We start from the raw sequence: 21,804 nt of genomic DNA, 5'->3' as shown, positions 1-21,804 counted from the left end.
AGGCAGGGCTGGAGATAATACTAACCATCAAGTTACACAAACAATTAATTCAGAGAGAGAGAGAGAGAGTAGGTGTGTGTGTGTGTGTTTTCTCAGAGTTAGGACTAAGATTCAGGGGTCAGGATTGGCCTGGTTTTTGAGCAGCTATTTGAAAGAAGCAACAGTAAGGGTAGGCGTAAGTGTCATGGAAGTCTGAAACTTGATAATAAATAAAACTTATACATAGTGATACAAGTATATTATTACATTATCGGCTCCTATTATTACATTTTTTTCATGATTTTTTTAAACCCAGCTAATAATGTAATAACCAGTCAATAATCTAATAACTTATTACATTAAGTGCAAAAAGTTATTACGTTATTGGTTCAGAAATTTTATTACATTATTGGTAAGTTATTACGTTATCGACTTTTATTACATTAAGAAAGGAAAAATTATTACATTATTGGCAGTTACTACATTAATGGCAGTTATTACATTATTGGCTGCTACAAGCCCTGATGAAGACCAGCTGTTAGCAAAACATGTTGACTTTTCTCATGTTCAGGCATTTTTTTTTATTATAGCCATGGCTGTACAATACTGTAATTGGGCCATTGTGTAATGTATGTATATTTTGTTATGTCGTACCTTCCTATTGGCCCTAAGATAATGTGCGATTGACTTTCAGCCAATCACAGAGCCCCTTTTAGTATCAGTGTTCCTTAGCAGTTGCTGTTCCTTTCTTGACCACAATGATTCAGAGATTCTGTTAATATGTGGACTTACTAATTTCCTTATGTTAGAATTTATTATTATTATTAATTACTTATTTATAGAGCACTTTTCCAGATGCTCAAAGTGCTTTACAGTGAAGGGGAACTCACCTCACCCACCACCAATGTGTAGCACCCACCTGGGTGATGCACGGCAGCTATTTTGCGCCAGAACGCTCACCACACATTAGCGAAGGTGGAGAACATTTATTTAGCCAATTAAATCTGGGGATGATTTTTAGTGGCAAGTTTTTGCGAGAGCCAGATCTGGGATTTGGCCAGGACACCGGGGAACCCCCTACTCTTAGCGATAAGTGTCATGGGATCTTTAATGACCACAGAGAGTCAGGACCTCGGTTTAAGGTCTCATCCGAAGGACGGCATCTCCTACAGCACAGTGTCCCCGTCACTGCACTGGGGTATTGGGGTTTATTTGTACCAAAGGGAAGATTGCCCCCTGCTGGCCCACCAACACCACTTCCAGCAGCAACTCAGTATTCCCTGGTGGTCTCCCATCCAAGTGTAGTGCCCTTGGAAGATGTTTGCCAATTTGATCTGATATTTGCAATGTATTTTAATTAATTCATTAATTCTTGGATTTGGGTTAATGTTGTTCAGAGAGGCCAGTGTTTTTTTCTGTGCCATTCGTGTGGGGCTAGCTGCAGTTTATCCTATGCAACTGTGTGATTTAGATAATTGGTTCACGTGATAGAAGCTGATAAAACGAGAACTACTTTAGAAAGTTCACGGAGAGTGAAGGTCTGGTTAAACTTTTAGTGAACTGTCTGGCGCCTATTGCTGTGCTGATTAGAAGATATGTTGTCCAATCACGCTGCACGATGGGGGGTTCGACAAGAGGTCAAGTGGGAACTGGTTAGGGGTTGGACTAGAAGAGAGAACTGAAGAGAGAAGCAGATGGTGCACGGTGCAGGAGAGATCGTAAAACTGTTTAGCGAAATTGAGTTGAATGCACGTTCGCCATCGTCATTGAATTAAGTCGAGGTACGGGATGGGAAGGTGCGGACGTTTTGGTGTAAATTCCAGTTTTTCTTATTTTCTTCTCGTCGAAGTGTTTTCTCTACTGTTTCGGGTTAGCTAATCTGCAGCTAGCCACACGAAGAGGACAGCACGCGGCTGGACGAGTGTGTTTGTGTCGGACCTGCATTCGGATCGCCAGTGACTTGTTTTCCTGTGTGTGTGAGTAAACCTCAACATTATTCTTGTGTGGATTCATATGAGCTCCAACATGCGCGCCAACGTATAAAGACAAACTGTGCACGAACAGCCTAAAACCCCGGGTTATTTTCTTTAGTTTGTTATTTTTGTTTCGTGTTCATTTCTTTCATTTAATACTGTGACAGTTAAAGGGGCCATGCAGTGTGTATGGGCTGCCTAAGTTTGAATGGCGTCAAGTTGATGGCACTGTGGTGTTTCTTTTTTTAAAATAAACGCCACTATTGTAGTTAAAGATATATTCTGGACTGTGTATAGTGTTATTGCATATTTTTCTCTTGAAATTGATTAAGCCCATTATAATTTGATGTATTTTGGTATTGTGGTTTTACTCCTTATACATGGAGTCAAATGTTACGCACAAGTAGAGCACCATTTTAGGTTAATAAAATAACTGGTTCTTTGAGTGTGAGTGCTCAAAGTGGGGGCTCGTGAGTCAAAGTGTTTATGCATGGGAGTCATTGTTCACAAGCAGTATAGCTAGGCCTACATACTAACATCTTTAAAGCTACCTGAGGCCTCCCAGTCTCCCAGGTGAGATCCCTAGACATTGGGATGGCAGGTATGCCATCCCGCCAAGTTACGCCTTGGCGGGGGCATGCCCCATACCTATACAGCACCGAGACTTTGGCACTTTTCAGGGTTCCCCACAGAAATAACCACAACAGCCACAGACACTCAGCCCTTAAAAACATTAAATTCTGTTCATTCTGACCCCATTTCAACAGACAGAATTCATAAACAACTTCACATGTCCACACAATAAAGCCCCAAACTAAGGGGATTTTGCGTTTTCTCCTTCTTCTTCTTCTACTTCTTCTTCTCTTTCTTCTTCTCATTCTTATTTTTCCTGCCGCCTATCCCACTAACAACATGTCTCCCCATTGGGCATTTCACTGACACCAGCCAAATCTGCACCTACACGACCCAATCAAAAACGCGCATACACACGCAAAATACCCATACATTTTTACTCTGAAACATTTCCCGTTCAAACAGCTAGTCCGCCTGTGGCCTAGTGGGTAAGGTTACAGTCTTGGGAACATGGGGTCGTAGGTTCAAACCCAGCTTGGAACACGTTTCTTTAACCGGCTTCAACCCTCACTAATAATTGTCTACTAGCCTACTTATCAATTATTGCTTTTGCACCATATTTACCCGCCGTTCACCGTTCAGTTATTAACCGGCTACAATATTGCTAAGCCACATGGATTCAACGGGAGCTCTTCTGTGCTTACTGGCCTGTGTTCTTTAAAACCACCGGCAGGTTTGCTAATGATATGTCACGCATTGCATAGCTATGGCATGGTGCTGCACTAACGAAGTCACAGACTGGTAAACCTCCGGTACGAGGCTTGAACCCCGACTCGCCCTCAGGCAGAAAATTTCCTCTTTTACACTAACGTTTTCTTACGCCTATATTTGCTTTACCAAAACTCACTCACGACCACCCATATGCATTTCATCACGGCAAATGTATTCCTTTTATTAAAAAGTTACACCAGTTCACCACTGTGCCATTTCTACTAACTATATTTCTTCACTTGGCTACCGTACAAAACTTTCATATCAGCAAACGCCACGTTTCTATTTCTACATTCATGTTACCTCGCTCTGTTCTCTATTTAGCTACATACGCTACAAACAATTACTACTTCTGTACATTCTGCAACTCCGCAGTTTGAACAGCTAATCCGACCGTGGCCTAGTGGGTAAGGTTACAGGCTTGGGAACACTGGGTCGCATGTTCAAGCCCAGTTTGGAACACGTTTCTTTTACTTGCTTCGACCCTCACTAATAATTGTCTACTACTTCTTAATTATTGCTTTTGCACCATGTCTACCCGCCGTTCACCGTTTAGTTATTAACCGGCTACAATATTGCTAAGATATATGCATTATGACGTACCGTCCGTACGTTCAGTTATTGACCGGCTACAATATTGCTAAGCCATATGGACTCAACGGAAGCTCTTCTGTGCTTACTGGCTTGTGTTCTTCTTTAAAACCACCGACAGGTTCGCTAATGATATTTCACGCATTGCATAGCTATGGCATTAGCTAACGAAGTCACAGACTGGTAAACCTCACTCACTCACGGCCACCCATATGCATTTCATGACGCAAATGTATTCATTTTATTTAAAAGTTACACCAGTTCACCACTGTGCCATTTCTACTAACTATATTTCTTCACTTGGCTACCGTACAAAACCTTAATATCAGCAAACGCCACGTTTCTACATTCATGTTACCTCGCCCTGTTCTCTATCTAGCCACATAGGCTACACACAATTACTACGTATGTACGTTCTGCAGCTCCGCATTAAAACATTACATTTAAAATCATGATTCACTCATAAGTATAACTACTAGCACTGAACATGAGAAAAACACATTCGTGCAATAGATTACATTACAGTACAGGCAAATAATGAGTGCAATGTTATTTAACCCTCCACTTCAACAACTAACGTTCAATACCGACTGTTATATATACCATTTGATAAGGAATATAAGCTCGCTCATGGTCACTCCATTTACTTCGCACTATACTCCGTGATCATGTCAACCTTCACCTACATGCCCATTCTGCTAAAAACATATTGTTTCAACTACGGAATTTCGTAATTTCATTTTAATTTCTCTCACACTGTTGTTTTTCTCTCATATGCAAAGCCTGCTGGGACATATGCGTCTGCTCCTATTCTCCACTATCATGTTTTCCGGTTGTCGTTTAGCAAAACAGCGAAGAGGATTCCTACCTGCAGATAAGCCTATCAAAATGCCTTATAAACCTTACAAACACTAAAAGTGCATCTCCATGAAATAACAGACAATGGAGCAGGACAGAAGGATAAACCTTACAAACACTAAAAGTGCATCTCCACGAAATAACAGAAAACGGAGCAGGACAGAAGGCTACACAAGTTGCGACCTAGGGAGTTATAATTCTACGGGCGTGTTGATTATTTTGTCAGTCAAGGCTCGTTGGATGGACGTCAAATCCGTGAGTACATACCATATTCCATCTGCGTTCCTGATACGTTTACGCTTACGCCACTGCATCCTTTCTCACAGCCACTGTTTCACATATATAGCAAACCGAAACTGCTGAACGGTACACGCTCATCAGACTGTACAGATTCACACAACGATAGCCATAATCCACAACCGTTTCTTGCAGGGTCGCATTTCTCACTCTCATAATAAAACGCTTTGCAAAAAGAACTGATATCTCATAAAAAAACACGTTTTCAACGTACAAAAATGCCAAGTTACTAAAAAGTATTGATATCAAAATGACGCCAAGTTACGATACTACAAACAATATAGGCTATCTTGCCTCACCGAAATGACATAAGATGTATCTCAAAGCAATGCTACCCAATATTTCCTCAGTTCTTTCAAGTCACTTGGCCCTGTGTTTTCTAATCTTACCATTTCACAATGTCATGCAAACTTTCTGTCAGATCAAAGAGACAAATATTTCGAATTGCCTCATGGAACACATTGAACATTGTACATTGAAATTAATGTATAAATTCATTAATGTACAGAACTGCTGCTGAGCAACGACAGGAAGCACATTTCTCCAGAAAACATGTTTATACTTGCTTCTGAACTGAATTTGAGTACATGTGCAAGTTATTGTATATTTGCTACGTACAATAAATACTGCATGTAAAACACATATTGTACATACATACATAGAGAACTTCTTTATCCGCATGGGGACATTTCCCTGGCAGCATCTTACATTCACATTCACGAACACACTTGTACCAAGAAACATACTATCATTCACGCAACAGAAAGCCTGGGCAGCGAAATACATAGGCCTACATACCAATACAAATTGGACATACACACACCTATTCAATCAATCTTGACTGTGAGAGAGCCATCCACACATATGTTTGGCCTGTCCATGTAGTGCATGCTTATACACAGGGCCAAGTGACTTGAAAGAACTGAGGAAATATTGGGTAGCATTGCTTTGAGATACATCTTATGTCATTTCGGTGAGGCAAGATAGCCTATATTGTTTGTAGTATCGTAACTTGGCGTCATTTTGATATCAATACTTTTTAGTAACTTGGCATTTTTGTACGTTGAAAACGTGTTTTTTTATGAGATAGAGTAAACTGGTGCATCCCATCACAGCTCCTCCCATGCATTTTCCTGTATTAGTGGAAGTTTCATAGGGTTCAGCATTACCTATGTATATTATGTAAATAAGCATTGTAGTGGGAGGGCTACACAAGTACTAACCAAGCCCACACCTGCTTAGCTTCAGCCATTTGGTAGGAGCAGAGTGCATGGAGGTATGGCTGCTGGAATTTGAATTTGCATGTTCCAGTTTAGTTCTTGTACCTAAAGGTGTGAGTTCTTCACACACAAACCACACAGACACATACATAAGTACCTGTATGCACCTATAGACTGTACCTATGTGTTTGAACGTGCAATAAATAGTAAAGCAAGATTCCTGACTCCTGTGTCCTGACTGACACCCCACTGGGACAGCTGCCATTTTATGGTCCAGCCTGTTATCCTGCAAACCTCCTTTACGGCTTTATATTGAGAAGACAATGTATAGCCTAATATGAATCAAGCATATTAAAATATGAGTTTTATATTATAATATAACAGCACGATGCTTAGGATTGTTAGCTATTCATATCTCCCATGTGGACCCAAGTCGGGAAAGGTGCAGTAACACACTGAGGGCCACTTTCCAATTGAAAAGGTTTCATTTCGATGCGCAAAGGGAGACTCGCTACGGTGCCACGACAAACGTTCCGTACAAATCTGAACGAGACAGCCACAAGTGAGGGTGTAAGTATTCTGTTCAGGGGTGTGGAGATTACCAAGTGTGAACGTTCCTAGGAAGGAATATACATTGAACCAGACTTCCCGGGGACACCCAAATGGTCTGCTGCGGGTGACACCCCGTTGATCTGTGGCAATTGTACATCCTTACAAACAGTGATTGAACTCTATTTGTGCCCATTTGTCTCTAGCAATGGGAAGCAGTTACAGAGTGTGAGTGTAGGGATGTGTATACAGAATGAAGTTAAGACACAGAAAGCAACTTAATTGTTCAAACCTATCAATATCAACCAAAGGCCTTTATTAAAATCACTGTGATAAGTGAAATAATGGTGGAATGATGTCCCCCTGATGTGATAGTTTCATGCTTAAACCTTCAGTACTTGATAAAGTGATGGTTAATCACTGTGCATGCCAGTGAGAGACAGTCTTGCTTAAGGTGTGTGTGTGTGTGTGTGTGTGTGTGTGAGACCCAATGCACGCCTACCACCCCCCCCCCCCCCTTCATGTTTTGCCCCTGTCCCTTAGAGAGTCGGTGCACGCCATTGCACATGTCGCTGTATAAAGACCGGTGATTGGCTGGTAATTCTCAATGGCGCTTGATGGAATCTAAATATAAAGCCTGACTCTGTGAACAAAGACATTAAATATTTCTGTGTGTTGCCTTCATTGTACAAATAGACACAAGCCAAATGAAGACTTTAGCCCTTTGGTTTGAATGTCAGCACATGATTTCGTTACTTTTCCAAGATATTTGTTATTTTAAAAAACTGTTGTAGGATTTTAACCATTTTCTGTTTGTGATGGAGGAAAAATGAACACTGGAACAGCTGATGCAAGAACGTCTCGGAACCTCACACCTGCTATAAAACTACCATGGACAATTCAACTAAAATACTGTTTGTTCTACAAGGACTGAATGAGACGATGTCAAGCAAACACAAATATTTTGTCGTCACATTTCTTGCTTACCTTTTTACAATTTCAGTGAACCTGACTTTGATTGCGACAATTATTTTGGAGAAAACGCTCCACGAGCCCATGCTTATATTTCTCTGTAACTTGTGTGTAAATGGGATATTTGGTGCCTCTGCATTTTATCCTAAAATATTGGTGGACCTTTCATCTGACTTAAGTGTTATTTCATATGAAGCTTGTCTGGCCCAAATATTTGTAATATACAGCTACGTATTCTGTGAGTTCGCTACGCTAGCAGTGATGGCTTATGACAGGTATATCGCGATATGCAAGCCGCTCAATTACCACTCCATCATCACGCCTCAGAAGGTTGTGAAATTACTACTTTATACCTGGTTTGTATGCATTTGTGAATCACTATCATTGGTGGCCCTGACAGCCAGACTACCCCTCTGTCGATTCAACATCGAAAAAATTTACTGCACAGTTTGGGCCGTGGTGAAGCTGTCATGCGTGGATACCACTATCAACAACGTGTATGGGACATTTCTCATGTTTTTTCACATTTCACAAGCAGTGCTGATTTTTATTTCCTACATCAATATCATAAAAGTCTCTGTGCGATCACCGGAAGATCGGAGTAAGTTCATGCAGACCTGTTTGCCCCATTTAATCACACTGACCAGCTTCTTGATCGCATTCTTTTTTGACATTTTGTACGCTCGCTATGGTCCCACCACTCATCTGCACGCTCTCCGCAGTTTCATGTCCCTGGAGTACCTCCTTGTTCCGCCGATCCTGAATCCCCTCATTTATGGCCTGAGGCTGAACCAGGTCCGCCGGAGAATTTTTAGAATTTGCAGCCAGAAAACACATGCTCTAAAGTGAATATTGTGTCTAATTTGCTGTCCAAGCAGGAAATGGTTTTTTTTTTTAAATCTGTGATTGATTGAATTTTACATTTGGAGCTGATAAATAGCCGTTTGAATTGTCATCAGTCGAGTCGTCTAATTTACTACCTAAATCTTCATTAAGATGGATTCATTTTTCTTGTAAAGTGATTTTGTTTGCAAACCCTGTATTGCCTACTTTAATTCTCTTGCACACATGCAGGTAGGTCTACTGTAGGTGCTTGGCACACAGTAGCGTACACAAGTTCAGTCTCAGTGTTCTCACAGTGAAACTGCTTCATAGTTAAAAACCAACCCCTGTGGTGTGTCTGGTCTTCAAAGCACAGATATATTGCTTTTGTGCACGCCTTCCAAGAGCATGGATATGCAACTGATTTCAATTAGGAAATATTTGATAACATATTAGAAAATAGATAAACGGAAAGTGGAAGAATTCTTTCCAGTAATTCTTCAAAAGATCAACACCAGAGAAAGAAATCTGAAAATTATGAACTACATGTAAACAACTGTTCTATCTGTTGTGAAAAGACATACACAAGTTTCTAGAAGAAAATAATTAATTTTTAAACCTTAAAATTTAAGACCTCATATGGACATAGACATCATTGCAAAAAATGAAAAAAACTCCATTAGCAACAAGAAAAAATTATGATCAAATTCAGCCTTGTCCCACATTTCTTTTTTGCGAATGCAACATGTTCCACACAAACACGAATCAACCTGTGCAGATAAAAAATCAAATAATGCACATAACAAATCACTGACACACTTTAAAAAGTAACAGATTAAACCACGCAGTTAAAGACTAATAGGAAGCATAACGACCTACAACATATTAAATCACAGAATGGGACTAATTTTGCAAGGAACACTATTTGATTGGGTTTGTCCTATTATAACACACACACACACGAACAAACACACACACACACACACACAAACACATGCGCACATGCACACTCGCGCACACAGATTTTAGTCGATTAAATACACCGATGTGATCTGAGTTAATCCAAATATTAGATCTTGGGTTTTGTGCAAGGGTGTTATTTTTAATTTTAAAACATGCGGACTGCATTGGTGATGCATCCATGCACAATTCATACCCTACTGTGAAAGCACAGAAAGAGAAATAACAGAAAACACAATACTAGGGGTGGAGAGAGATGCCTCTATTTGTATTTGTATCTGTATTTGTTCACCATAAAAATTATTTGTATTTGCATTCGAATAAAAACTGAAAGTGGGCGTGGCTAAAACCAGAGTCTAACCCAAAGCTATATAAAATTCCACAAATCCCTGATTTTTGCCATTATAATCACTGCCACTCTCATTAAAGATATTAAAGCATTAAAGTCATGGTTTTACTCTGACATCAATAAGAATGCAGTTTAACAACAGGTCATTTGCTTTTCGAAGCTGTGTTTAACAAACAATGAATTATACTTTACGTTATACAGCCATAACACGATTTTAAAACATTGAGGAAAAGAAACAGCCAAATCAAGTTTCAAACATAGGCAAATGTTTTTTGAGATCAAAACATAGTTATTCATCCTATTGCACGCGGCCCCACATTTTTTTCCCCTGTCCCTTAGAGAGTCTGTGCACGCCACTGTGTACGGGCTGGTGATTGGCTGGTAGTTCTCAATGGCACTTGACGCAATCCAGATATAAAGCCTGACGCGGTGAGCTTAAATATTAAATATTTCTGTGTGTTGCTTTCTTTGTACAGGTAGAAACAAACCAAATGAAGACTTTAGCCTTTGCTTGAACATAAGCAATAGATTTCATTATTTTCCAGATATTTGAAGGTTTTTATGTTATTTTGAAGAACTGTTGTAGGATTTCAACCATGTAGTTCTTTGCATTTAATTCAAATGACAAATATTTGTGAACAAAATAATATTAGGGCTAAATAATTTTTAAGTAGGAAATCTGCAAGCCTTACAAAAAAGCAGTCTGATTATTATTCACAGTCCTCTTTTTTTCTGTTTGTGGTGCAGGAGAAATTATCACCAAAACATCGAGTTCACGAAACTACCATGAAGAATTCAACTGAAATACTGTTTGTTCTACAAGGACTGAATGAGACGATGTCTACCAAACAAACATACTATGTCATCACTCTACTTGCTTACCTTTTTACAATTTTAGTGAACCTGACTTTGATTGCAACAATTATTTTGGAGAAAACGCTCCATGAGCCCATGCTTATATTTCTGTGTAACTTGTGTGTAAATGGGATATTTGGTGCCTGTACATTTTATCCTAAAATATTGGTGGACCTTTCATCTGAATTGAGTGTCACTCCGTATAAAGCTTGTCTAGCTCAAATATTTGTAATATACAGCAGTGTATTCTGCGAGTTCAATACGCTAGCAGTGATGGCGTATGACAGGTATATCGCGATATGCAAGCCACTCAATTACCACTCCATCATCACGCCTCAGAAGGTTGTGAAACTGCTGCTTTTCACCTGGCTTTTTTCCATCTGTGAATCTGCTTTTGCCGTGGTCCTGATAGCCAGATTACCTCTCTGTGGTTTCAAAATTCAAAGGATTTATTGTGGAGTTTGGGCAGTGGTGAAGCTGTCATGTGTGGACACCACAATCAACAATGTATACGGGACAATTCTCATGATTTTTCACTTTTCACAGGTGGTTCTCGTTTTGATTTCCTATGTTAATATCATAAAAGCCTCTGTGCGATCACCGGAAGATCGGAGTAAGTTCATGCAGACCTGTTTGCCCCATTTAATCGCACTGACCAGCTTCTCGTTCGCATTCCTTTTTGACCTCCTGTACGCTCGCTATGGTCCCACCGACCGTCTTCTGGCTTTTCGCAACTTCATGTCCCTGGAGTACCTCATTATTCCACCGCTCCTAAATCCCCTCATCTATGGCCTGAGACTGAACCAGATCCGCCGGAGAATCTTTAGACTTCGCTGCCAGAAAATACGTGCTCTAAAGTGAATATTGTGTCTACTTTGCGGTCCGTCCTGGAAATTTTTTTCAAATTTGTGATCGATTGAATTGAACATTTGGAGCTGATATATAGGCGTTTGAATTGTCATCAGTTGAGTTGTCTCACTTAACCTCACTACCTAAATCTTCATGAAGATGGATTCATTTTTCTTGTGAAGCAATTGTGTTTGCAAACCCTGTATAGCTATACTTTAACTATCTCACATGTATACAGGTAGGCCTATTGTATGAGCTCGCTACACAGTAGCCTACACAAGTTTAGTCTCAGTATTCTCACAGTGAAACTGCTTCATAGTTTAAAACCATCCCGTCGTGTGTCAGGTCTTCAGAGGTCAGATAATTGCTTTTGTGTACACCTTCCAATCGCATGGGCAAAAGTTTTCAAGGAGGAAATATTGGTAACATATTCAAAATATTGGTAGATAAACAGAAAATGGAAGAATTGCTTCCAGTAATTCTTCAAAAAATCAATCTCAGAGCTAGATGTAAATAACTGTTTTGTATTTGTTATGAAAAAAAACATGCACAAGTCTCTTGTGGTTGATTTATTTTTAAAACTCAAAACAAAAAATGAATTAGAGCAACTTCTTCCTGAAAATGAAATGAGACCTCATGGACTTTGACATCATTGCAAGACAACCCCATTAGCAACAGGAAAAAATTAGGACCAAATTCACTCTTGTCCCACATTCTTTTTTTTGCAGAAGCAACATGTACCACACAAACACCAATCAACCAGTGTAGATAAAACATCAATTAATGCACAGAGCAAATTTCATTGCACCAATCTGATCCAAATATTAGATCTTATGTTTTGTGCAAGGGTGTTATTTTTATTTTAAAAACATACTGACTGCATTGGTGATGCATCCATGCACAATGCACACCATGCTGTGAAAACACAGAAAGAGAAATAATGGCAATCACCTAGCAGAGGAACAAATGCAATATCCCACCTGCTGCAGAAAAGTTTTCATAAAAATGACTAGATGACAACAATTATCAGAGAACAGTAGACAGTAAGGAACTATAGGATTCTCTGATGCAGCACAGTAAGATATTCCCAGAAGTAATATAAGCCTGTCTTTGTCTAGTGGCCTAGTTTGGCTGATATTATGTATATGATATATATTATATTATTTATGCAGAACATTGTGGGTCATGGGTCATGTTGCTTTGTGTATGAAAACACTGTGCTTTTGGTCAATTCAGAGTTGGATAGCCCAAAGAAATGCAAGCTGGAATGAGTCTCTTTTTTTACCTGTGTTGAGGCTGCTATTTGTATCCACAAAAGACAGTAATAAAATCGACACGTAGATCTCATTTTATGTTGCAGCGCTAAAAAATAAAATTTGCCACCTCCACCCTGACCTGGACCAAGCGGTTAGAGAATGGATGGATCTCATTTTATGTTGCAGTGCTAAAAAAAAAATAAAATCACTAGTTGGTTCCTGTGTTTCTCCAACATTAGTCCTTTTCATTGGAACTACCCAAAAATGTAATCCAAAATATATATTCATCTTTGATATAGGAATAAATAAGTGGAGCATTGTTTTTTTTTAAAATAAGGTCTGTTATTTAGACTTCAGAATATAGGTGTTCAGTACAAATTAGGTACACAATTTCCACACACTAGCTGAGCAGTCTCTGTGACTGAAGCTCCCGCAATCCGTGCCCCAATAATGAACCATCTTTCAAAGTCACTTCGATCGTTTCCTCTTGCCATCTTGATCCAAAATTGAGGTCAACTGGGCCTGCTCGGCATATACATGCCACAGAGCATTATAAGATGTTACTTGCTTGATTAATTGTATCATGTAGTGCACCTGTATGGAAGCATCTGCATTTGTTATGTTTCTCCACTCATTCATTCAGGTTTTTTCCTTTAATTTGTCACCCGTCTTTATATAAACTAAAGAAAAAATAAATAAATGTGAAAAAAGAGCATTAAAGTAAATACTAATGGAGAAATAGGCGAAGGATGAACAAAAGCCATTATTATCCACAAAGTAACATAAAAATTTGGGTGAGATTCTGCCCAATCTGGTAACACTGATGCTGTGGAATTCAAATAATGCCCCCCCCCCCCCCCCCCCCCCGCCCCCACTTAATAACTGTCAATTATATTATGTCATTGTTTAAAGTTACTAAGTGAAAATACTTACTGTACTTAAGTATTTCCGTGAGGTATCTGTACTTGAGTATTTATATTTCTGTTGACTTTCACTTTTACTTTGCTACATTTTAAATATGAAAGGCTTAGTCCCTTATACATTTCCCCTGAACCCCTTTGTTATTTACAGTGATAAAAAAATAAGGTAAAAAATAAGTATTTTGTGGGATAGGCCTATCCGTACTTTTCTCTAGCTAAGCTAACAAGCAAATTTAGCTTTTGAGTTGTAGTGGACATCTTTTGTCGTCTAAATAGTTGATGACTTAAAAATAACTTGAAAATAACTTGCTAGCTAAATAATGTTTGGAATGGAGGAAGGAATACAGGGAAGAATTAAGTAATCTACGGAGGTACGAAGAAAAAGAGGGTGGAGGGAGAGCAAAAGGAAGAATGAACAGAGACACAGAGGAAAGGAGGAAGGAACTGAAGAAGGAGGGAGGGAGAGAGGAATGAAGAGAGGGAGGGAAAGTGGATGGAGGAATGAAGAGAGGGAGGAATGGGGGAAGGATGGAAGAGGGGGAGGAAGGAAGGAAAGAATGAAGGGGATAAAGAAAGAAGGGAGGAATGAATGAAAGGAGGGGAGGGAAGCAGAGGACTTGCTGACTGCAGAATGAGGATAACACTCATCCCACCTGAATATCATCTGAAATTTTTTTTTAAATCTTACAAATATCATTCATTATTTTAGCTTTATTTATTATTTATTTTCATGTTTTTTTTATGTGATGATGTCATTGTCCTCTGTAAGTTATATTATTTTCTGCTTTATAATTAGTCCAATAAAGAAGGGACACATTTCTTATTTTAAGCTTTAAGAATATATAATTCTCCTCTGCAACAGACACAACACAGATAATTACTTCTAATAACTGTCATTTCAAAATTACTTTCTCGTGTTCATCTTTTGAAGAATTACTGAAAACACGTCTTTCGCTTATCTTGTATTTTTGCAAAATGCAGAAATTCAGCCCCCAGTATTCAAATTAAAATTTTAATTGCACATATTGCCAAGTGTATGCTCATTGCAAAGAAAAGGTTAGCACATGCAAAAAAAAATTCATTACATTACATTACAGGCATTTAGCAGACGCTCTTATCCAGAGCGACGTACAACAAGTGCATTAGTTCAAGGTGCAGAGGTGCAAAAGAAACACACTAGAGTGAAGTAAAGATCATAGTGCCAGAAGTGACCACATAGATCAGGACTCCAGCCCTGTAGGGTAACCTGTTCAGCAAACAAACAAACAATCCTGCCAAGTACAAACTAGCACTGAAATCACATTTGCCTAATCAGAATCAGACAAAAACAATCCTGCCAAATAAAAACTAACGTGATTGTATTAGCCTAACTAGGTACATTGAGCTAAACTATAGGCTAGGGAGGGGTGGGGAGAGGTGCAGCCTGAAGAGATGAGTCTTTAGTCTGCATTTGAAGGTAGTCAGATTCTCTGCTGTTCTGACCACCACGGGGAGATCATTCCACCAGCGAGGGGCCAGGACAGACAGCAGACGCGAGCGGGAAGTACAGACACGAAGAGGGGGAGGTGCCAAGCGTCCAGAGGTGGCAGAACGGAGAGGTCTGGCTGGTGTGTAGGGTCTAATGATCCTCTGGATGTATTCTGGTGCTGACCCCTTAGCTGCCTGGTATGCAAGCACCAAGGTCTTAAATTTGATGCGAGCCATAACAGGCAGCCAGTGGAGGTCAGTGAGCAGGGGGGTGACATGGGAATGTCTGGGGAGGTTGTAGACCAGACGCGCTGCAGCATTCTGGATGAGCTTCAGGGGTCTGATGGCGGATGCTGGCAGACCAGCCAGCAGCGAGTTGCAGTAGTCCAGGCGGGACAGGGCCATCGCTTGAACCAGGAGCTGGGTTGCGTAGGTGGTGAGGAAGGGGCGGATTCTCCGGATGTTGTACAGGAAGAACCTGCACGTTCAACTCACCGCCGTGATGTTCTGGGAGAGGGACAGTCTGTTGTCCATCACCACTCCGAGGTTTTTTGGGGTACATAACCATTCAAAAATCAGTGATTAATAATCAGTGTAAAGATGAATCATTGGACAGTTCCTTAGTTTTTTTTTAATATATAAAATTGGCTACATAAATATGTTTGTCCTGCTCAACCCCAGTGCATGACTGCCTGTAGTTTCATTTTCTTGAATGAAATCCTGGGATTAATAAAGTGTCTGCAGTCAATAAAGTAACCCCCCCACCCCCCACCCACACCCGACTTCAACAAAGTTTTTTACTGCTGTCTAAATGAAATAATGTGAAAATGAAGTACACAACAGCTGTCTCATGCCAAGAGAGGAACAAAACAATATGAGAAAAAAAAGAAGAAGAATACAATTAAAAGTAAGAGAGGGGTCAATATTTCTGATGTCTAAGAAATAAATCATTGACTTGTTATTATAATTCGATGAGTTTGTAAAACAGTCTCATAGTTTTCTTTCTTTTTGCTGTAAATACTTGATGCGAACACTCATACGTCACGCACGCTCATCCTCTGTTGCCGTTCTTCTGCTGCCGGGTCTGTTTCGTCGGACCCTGTGAGTCTTTGCAGCGCCCGTCAAAAACTTTTAATATTCTTCTCTTTATTTCCCGCAGACTCAGTCCATATATAATCGGGTTGATCAGAGGCGGAATGACCAGGAATTCAATAGCCATTATATTACGCAGACTCAGAGGAAGCTGGCTGGCGCCATACCTGCTGTGAAAAACATCGAACAGAGTCGCGATACAGAAATTGATTAGCGCCAACAAATGCGGCAGGCATGTCTGCATGAATTTAGTTCGCCCCTCCTTGGACTTCACACACACGCTTACAATTAGAACATAAGAGTACATAATAAAGACTACCTGCGCCATCTGAGAAAGTATGATGATGTATGCGCAAACATTATTCAGCGTCGTCGGCACGCATGACAACTTAACAACCGACCAGTTGTCGCAGTAGAGCTTCTGGATGTGAGATCCACACAGAGGCATCGTAGCAGTGAAGGATATCAGAACCGCCGCAGAGAAAAGAGGAAAACCCCAAGCAAACAGCAGCAATTTACAGATCATCAGTGACGTCATAACCGCGTGATAATTTAAAGGCTTACATATGGCCACATATCGATCATAAGCCATGGCTGTCAAAATGGTAATCTCGCATAGGACTGAACTGTAGATAAAATAGACCTGCGTCATACATCCTCCGTAGGAAATCGTATGAATGTCAGAGAGTAGGTCCAGTAGGATTTTAGGGTAGAAACCAACAGTACCAAACAGTCCATTGGCACACAGATTGCACACAAATATGTACATGGGCTCGTGGAGGCCTTTCTCCACAATAATTGTTAAAATAAGAATCAAATTACATAAAATGATCAGCAGGTAAATGAGAAGAGTTAAGGCAAAGTAGAGGAACTTATTGGTCCTGGTTTCCTGTAACCCTGACAAACTAAAGAATTTAACTGTAGATGAGTTCTCCATTGCCCTTGATGAGAGTCTTCCCATCCTGTTTGAAAAATAAAATTTCATTGAAATTTTCACAGAGCATCGTGATTAGTACAACAAGTTTTGTCTTCATATAATTTGAGAGTTAAAAATATGAAATAATTTGAAATTATGAAATAAAGTAAATGTTTACTCATCAGATGGTTTCCCCTTTGTCAGAAATGTCTGAATATTTTTACCTCTGCTTCAGAAGTATAAAACAGCATCACTGACATGTCTTAGGAAGCCCTGTACCTTTTATACTCTATTTAAAAGAGACTCCCAGCAGTTACAAACTCCTTGGAGACATCCTGCTGTACTCTTAATTAACCTGTCTCCCATTTTCTTTATTCAGTGGATTCATTCAGGGACACTATCAGGGCCCTGTAGGGTGGTTGCTAGGGGTTATGTGCAATCTTTCTGGATATTTAAATGTAATAGATACACTACGTCAGTTTTTCAACAGGTTTAAATAAAGCTGTGATGATAAAAAAAAACAAAAACAAAAAAACAAACAAAGACAATTGTGACTTGAACCATTAGGAATATCAATCACCATCAGTGTTATTCTATATGTTGGTACCAACCTACCACAGGATCGATTGTCCTAATCTCTGTTTTCCTCTTGTAAAGCAATGCCAGGACTGGTTTGTCTGTAGTTTGTAGTCCATTGAGATTTTGCGTAATTTGCGGTAGTGCAGGCGAGACTTAAATCCGGGATGAAAACTAATAATATATCATTACAGCATGCTCATTTGACGTTTTAAAAATCTTTCCAACACTTTTGAGGTCATGCAATGTCAAAGGCAAAGCACTTTTTTTAATTAATTATGGGGAGACCTGAAAAACACACACACGTCTAAAAACACAATATCAAATAGACAAGACAGATCAACAAGTGGTGATGCTCTAGCAAACCACAGAATAAGGACCTGAACCCTGGACAAGCTCTACATTGCTCTCGAGAATCTGTCCTGCTTAGGAAGACAGAAAACATTGCTATAATGCGACGTAAGTTCAGTACAGTACATGCAGAGCATCATTATGAGTTGTTATCATAAAGTTGTTTGATTAGTAGAATGTATTCCTGAACAGGTTCACCAAATAAATTACAGTATCATTTCTAATGCAGCTCCATGTCATGGTGCCCTAGACGAACCACCAGAAGGTGACCACCACTCATTCCCATAGTTCTATATACAATAGTATTAGTATTAGAGAGACATGCATACCCGTTCATACATGCAAACACACGTACATTGAAGAAACACATAGGCATGGATTTTTGTCATTTTTCTTTACAATGAATGACAAATAAATGCAAGTGTTCTTGAAGGGGTATCGTAAACACAACAGACCTCCTCATTGTTTGTAAGTCAGTAGATAATCTACAGGGCTGCCTAACATTAATTTTAAAATGTGTGATTTGTAGGCTAGCTAAAGTAGCCTAGTGAAAAATAGTTTACAGTAGAAATGCCATAGCGGTCAATTTGACCGTTGTCACTAAGAAAATTAATAGACCTGTCCTCATGAAATCCACAGCCTATGGCTTCTCCTTTGTGAATTTTACTAAACATGTGTATTGAACATTGTGATATAATTTTAATATTAATAATGTTAAGTTTTATATGGCCATGAATGGTGTATTTAACCATCATTTATCTTGCCTGTATGCTTTTGATGATTTAGATCGCTGCATGTATAACACTGTTGCCCCCTAGTTTGACTTAGCATAGGTTAGGTCAGAATAATGTTCACTGTGTGAACTCCACGGTTAAAACTGTGCAGGCAACTGTCTGCCAGGTATACATTCCAGTAGCCTATTTGTGTGAGAGAACTAAAGTTCCCTATACCAAGGTTTGCAACAAAAAGACGTTACAAGAAGAAATAATCAATTTTACCACAGACCAAGGTAGTAAATGTGATGGATTGAATGATAAGAATTCAAACACCAACATATCAAACATAAAAAGTATATCTAGAACAGGTTAAAAACATAGCCTATTTTCCAGCGTTGTAGATGAAGGTATAAAACGGCATTCATTTTAGAACATCGGTTTCCGGCTGTAAGTTCTAAAGATTCTTCGGCGTATCTGGCTCAGTTTCAGACAATAGATGAGGGGATTTAGGAGCGGTGGAACAATGAGGTACTCCAGGGACATGAAGTTGCGGAGAGCCTGCAGACGGTCGGTGGGACCATAACGAGCGTACATTATGTCAAAAACAAGAGCGATCGTCAAGTTGGTCAGTGCGATTAAATGGGGCAAACAGGTCTGCATGAACTTACTTCGTTCTTCCTGCGATCGCACACATGCTCTGACGATATAAATATAAGAAACAAAGATCAGCACAGCTTGTAAGAAGTGAAAAATCATGAGAATGTACCCGTATATGTTGTTGATAGTGGTGTCCACGCATGACAGCTTCACCACAGCCCAGGCTGTGCAGTAAATCTTTTCGATGTTGAATCCACAGAGGGGCAGTCTGGCTACCAGGGCCGTCACACCAACTGATTCACAGATGGATGAAAGCCAGGTAAAAATCAGCAATTTCATCACCGTCCGAGGCGTGATGATGGAGTGGTAATTGAGCGGCTTGCATATCGCTACATACCTGTCATAAGCCATCATTGTTAGTGTAGTATATTCGCAGTAGATGTAGCTGTATATTACAAAAACTTGAGACAGGCAAGCTTTATATGAGATAACACTCAAGTCAGATGAAAGGTCCACCAATATTTTGGGATAAAATGTAGAGGCACCAAATATGCCATTTACACACAAGTTACACAGAAATATAAACATTGGCTCATGGAGCGTTTTCTCCAGGATAATTGTCACAATCAAAGTCAGATTCACTAAAATAGTAAAAAGGTAAACGAGAAGAGTGACAACAAAGTATGTGCGTTTGTTTGACATCGTCTCATTCAGTCCTTGTAGAACAAACACGATTTCAGTTGCATTCTCCATAGTTTCAGAATAGGTGTGTAACAGGTGTGCACACTGGGGAGGTTCAGAGCTGTTCTTGCGGCAGCTCTTCCGTTGATAATTTCTCCTGCACCGCAAACAGGAAAAGTACAGACGATCAGCAATAAGCAGACTTCTTTTTGTACAAAGGCTTGTTGAATTCCTTTTTCAAAATCCTTTAAGTCTGATATTGCCTCTTCACAACACTTGTCATTTGAATAAAATGAAACTAGCTATATGTTTGAAATCCTACAGCAATTCTTCAACTTCAACATTGAACCTTCCCATATCGAAAAATAATGAAATTTCCAGTTCATTCGGTTTATGACAGTAAACAAAGCGCAGAATGATTTAGAGTCTGTGCCCACCTTATCAGGATTTATATCTGGATTGTGTAAAGGCCCTTGAGATTTTTCAGCCAATCGCCATCCACTTGACCGAATCTCATTACCCTAATTAAATCAAGTCAATGATGAGAGACAAAAAAAGAGAAAGATAACTGCAGCTGGAGTTAAAAATGTGCCCTTAAAGAACTGAATGTGTGTATTTAGCATGCATGGAAACTGATTTGTATTACACTTATACACTCAGTGGCCACTTTATTAGGTACGTCTATGTAATACCAGGTAAGACCCCCTAACCCTCTCCTTTTTCCAAGAGCACGGCAGGAATTCTTTTGAAATGGATTCAACAAGGTGCTGAAAACTTTTGTTAGCGATTTTGGTTTGATAGCATCACGCAGTTCTTTCAGTTTTTTCAGCCACACGCTGAAAACCTCCCATTCCACTTTATCCCAACGGTGCTCAATTGAGATCTGGGGATTGTGCAGGCCTTTGGAGTAAACTGAAGTCACTCTCATGTTTATGGAAGCAGCTTGAGATGATGCCTGATTTGTGACATGGTGCATTATCCAGCTGGAAGTGTCCATTTGAAAAAGGGTAGACTTTTGCCATGAAGGCATGGAAATGATCAGTAACATTGCTTAGGTATTATGTGGCATTCAAATGATGCTCAGTTGCTATTTAGGGGCCTAATGTGTGCCAAGAAAACATTCCCCACACCATTGCACAGCCACCACTAGCCTGCAGCATTGACAAACGGCAGGATGGATCCATCGATCCACGCTGTTTACTCCTAATCCTAACCCTACAATCTGTGAGCATTATGTGAGAGGCAGGAATACACCCTGGACAGGCCACCAATCTATTGCAGAGGGCTTTAGCTGTTATGTCCATTTTCCGATGTTGCTATTGGCTGACGTAGCTAAATTTCTAATGGGGAGAATTATTCATTGTAAAGTTTTTTACAACTTAGTTTTTTTTGGTAAATTTTTTAGTTCAGTGTTTAATGTTAAATGAGTTCAGATGATTTGCATATTATCATGTCCATCAGAAGTTTTTCTGATGCATTTCATTTTGATATATTGCATTTCACGTTGATTTAAAAAAAATTGATGATATATCTCATTTGGCAGCGATAAGGTCACAATAGTATATACTGAGGGATATATTCCCTGAAAATAGCACGGTTACATGCTAGGTTATA

The 21,804-nt window shown here is 39.6% G+C and overlaps 4 protein-coding genes across 4 annotated transcripts; 2 read left to right on the top strand and 2 right to left on the bottom strand.

Moving 5' to 3' along the window:
* The first annotated feature begins 7,493 nt into the window (after positions 1-7,493).
* Positions 7,494-9,825, top strand: LOC118210254 (olfactory receptor 52J3-like). Its single transcript, XM_035386279.1, has one exon. It carries the CDS (start codon positions 7,703-7,705, stop codon positions 8,630-8,632), a length of 930 nt encoding a protein of 309 aa, XP_035242170.1. The 5' UTR covers positions 7,494-7,702; the 3' UTR covers positions 8,633-9,825.
* A 439-nt stretch (positions 9,826-10,264) lies between these two features.
* On the top strand, positions 10,265-12,198 carry LOC118210172 (olfactory receptor 1-like). Its single transcript, XM_035386125.1, has 2 exons — positions 10,265-10,343; positions 10,662-12,198. Exon 2 carries the CDS (start codon positions 10,701-10,703, stop codon positions 11,628-11,630), a length of 930 nt encoding a protein of 309 aa, XP_035242016.1. The 5' UTR covers positions 10,265-10,343; positions 10,662-10,700; the 3' UTR covers positions 11,631-12,198.
* Positions 12,199-16,048: 3,850 nt separating this feature from the next.
* Positions 16,049-17,290, bottom strand: LOC118210116 (olfactory receptor 10J5-like). Its single transcript, XM_035385994.1, has one exon. It carries the CDS (start codon positions 17,288-17,290, stop codon positions 16,313-16,315), a length of 978 nt encoding a protein of 325 aa, XP_035241885.1. The 3' UTR covers positions 16,049-16,312.
* A 1,277-nt stretch (positions 17,291-18,567) lies between these two features.
* On the bottom strand, positions 18,568-20,262 carry LOC118210115 (olfactory receptor 2B6-like). The gene has a single exon (XM_035385993.1). The coding sequence runs from the start codon at positions 20,260-20,262 to the stop codon at positions 19,339-19,341; it is 924 nt and encodes a 307-aa protein (XP_035241884.1). The 3' UTR covers positions 18,568-19,338.
* Between the last annotated feature and the right edge of the window lie 1,542 nt (positions 20,263-21,804).

The sequence above is a fragment of the Anguilla anguilla genome, chromosome 12 (genome assembly GCF_013347855.1).
Source record: "Anguilla anguilla isolate fAngAng1 chromosome 12, fAngAng1.pri, whole genome shotgun sequence".
NCBI classification, from domain to species: Eukaryota; Metazoa; Chordata; class Actinopteri; order Anguilliformes; family Anguillidae; genus Anguilla; species Anguilla anguilla.
This window is presented reverse-complemented; position numbering and strand designations above follow the sequence as displayed.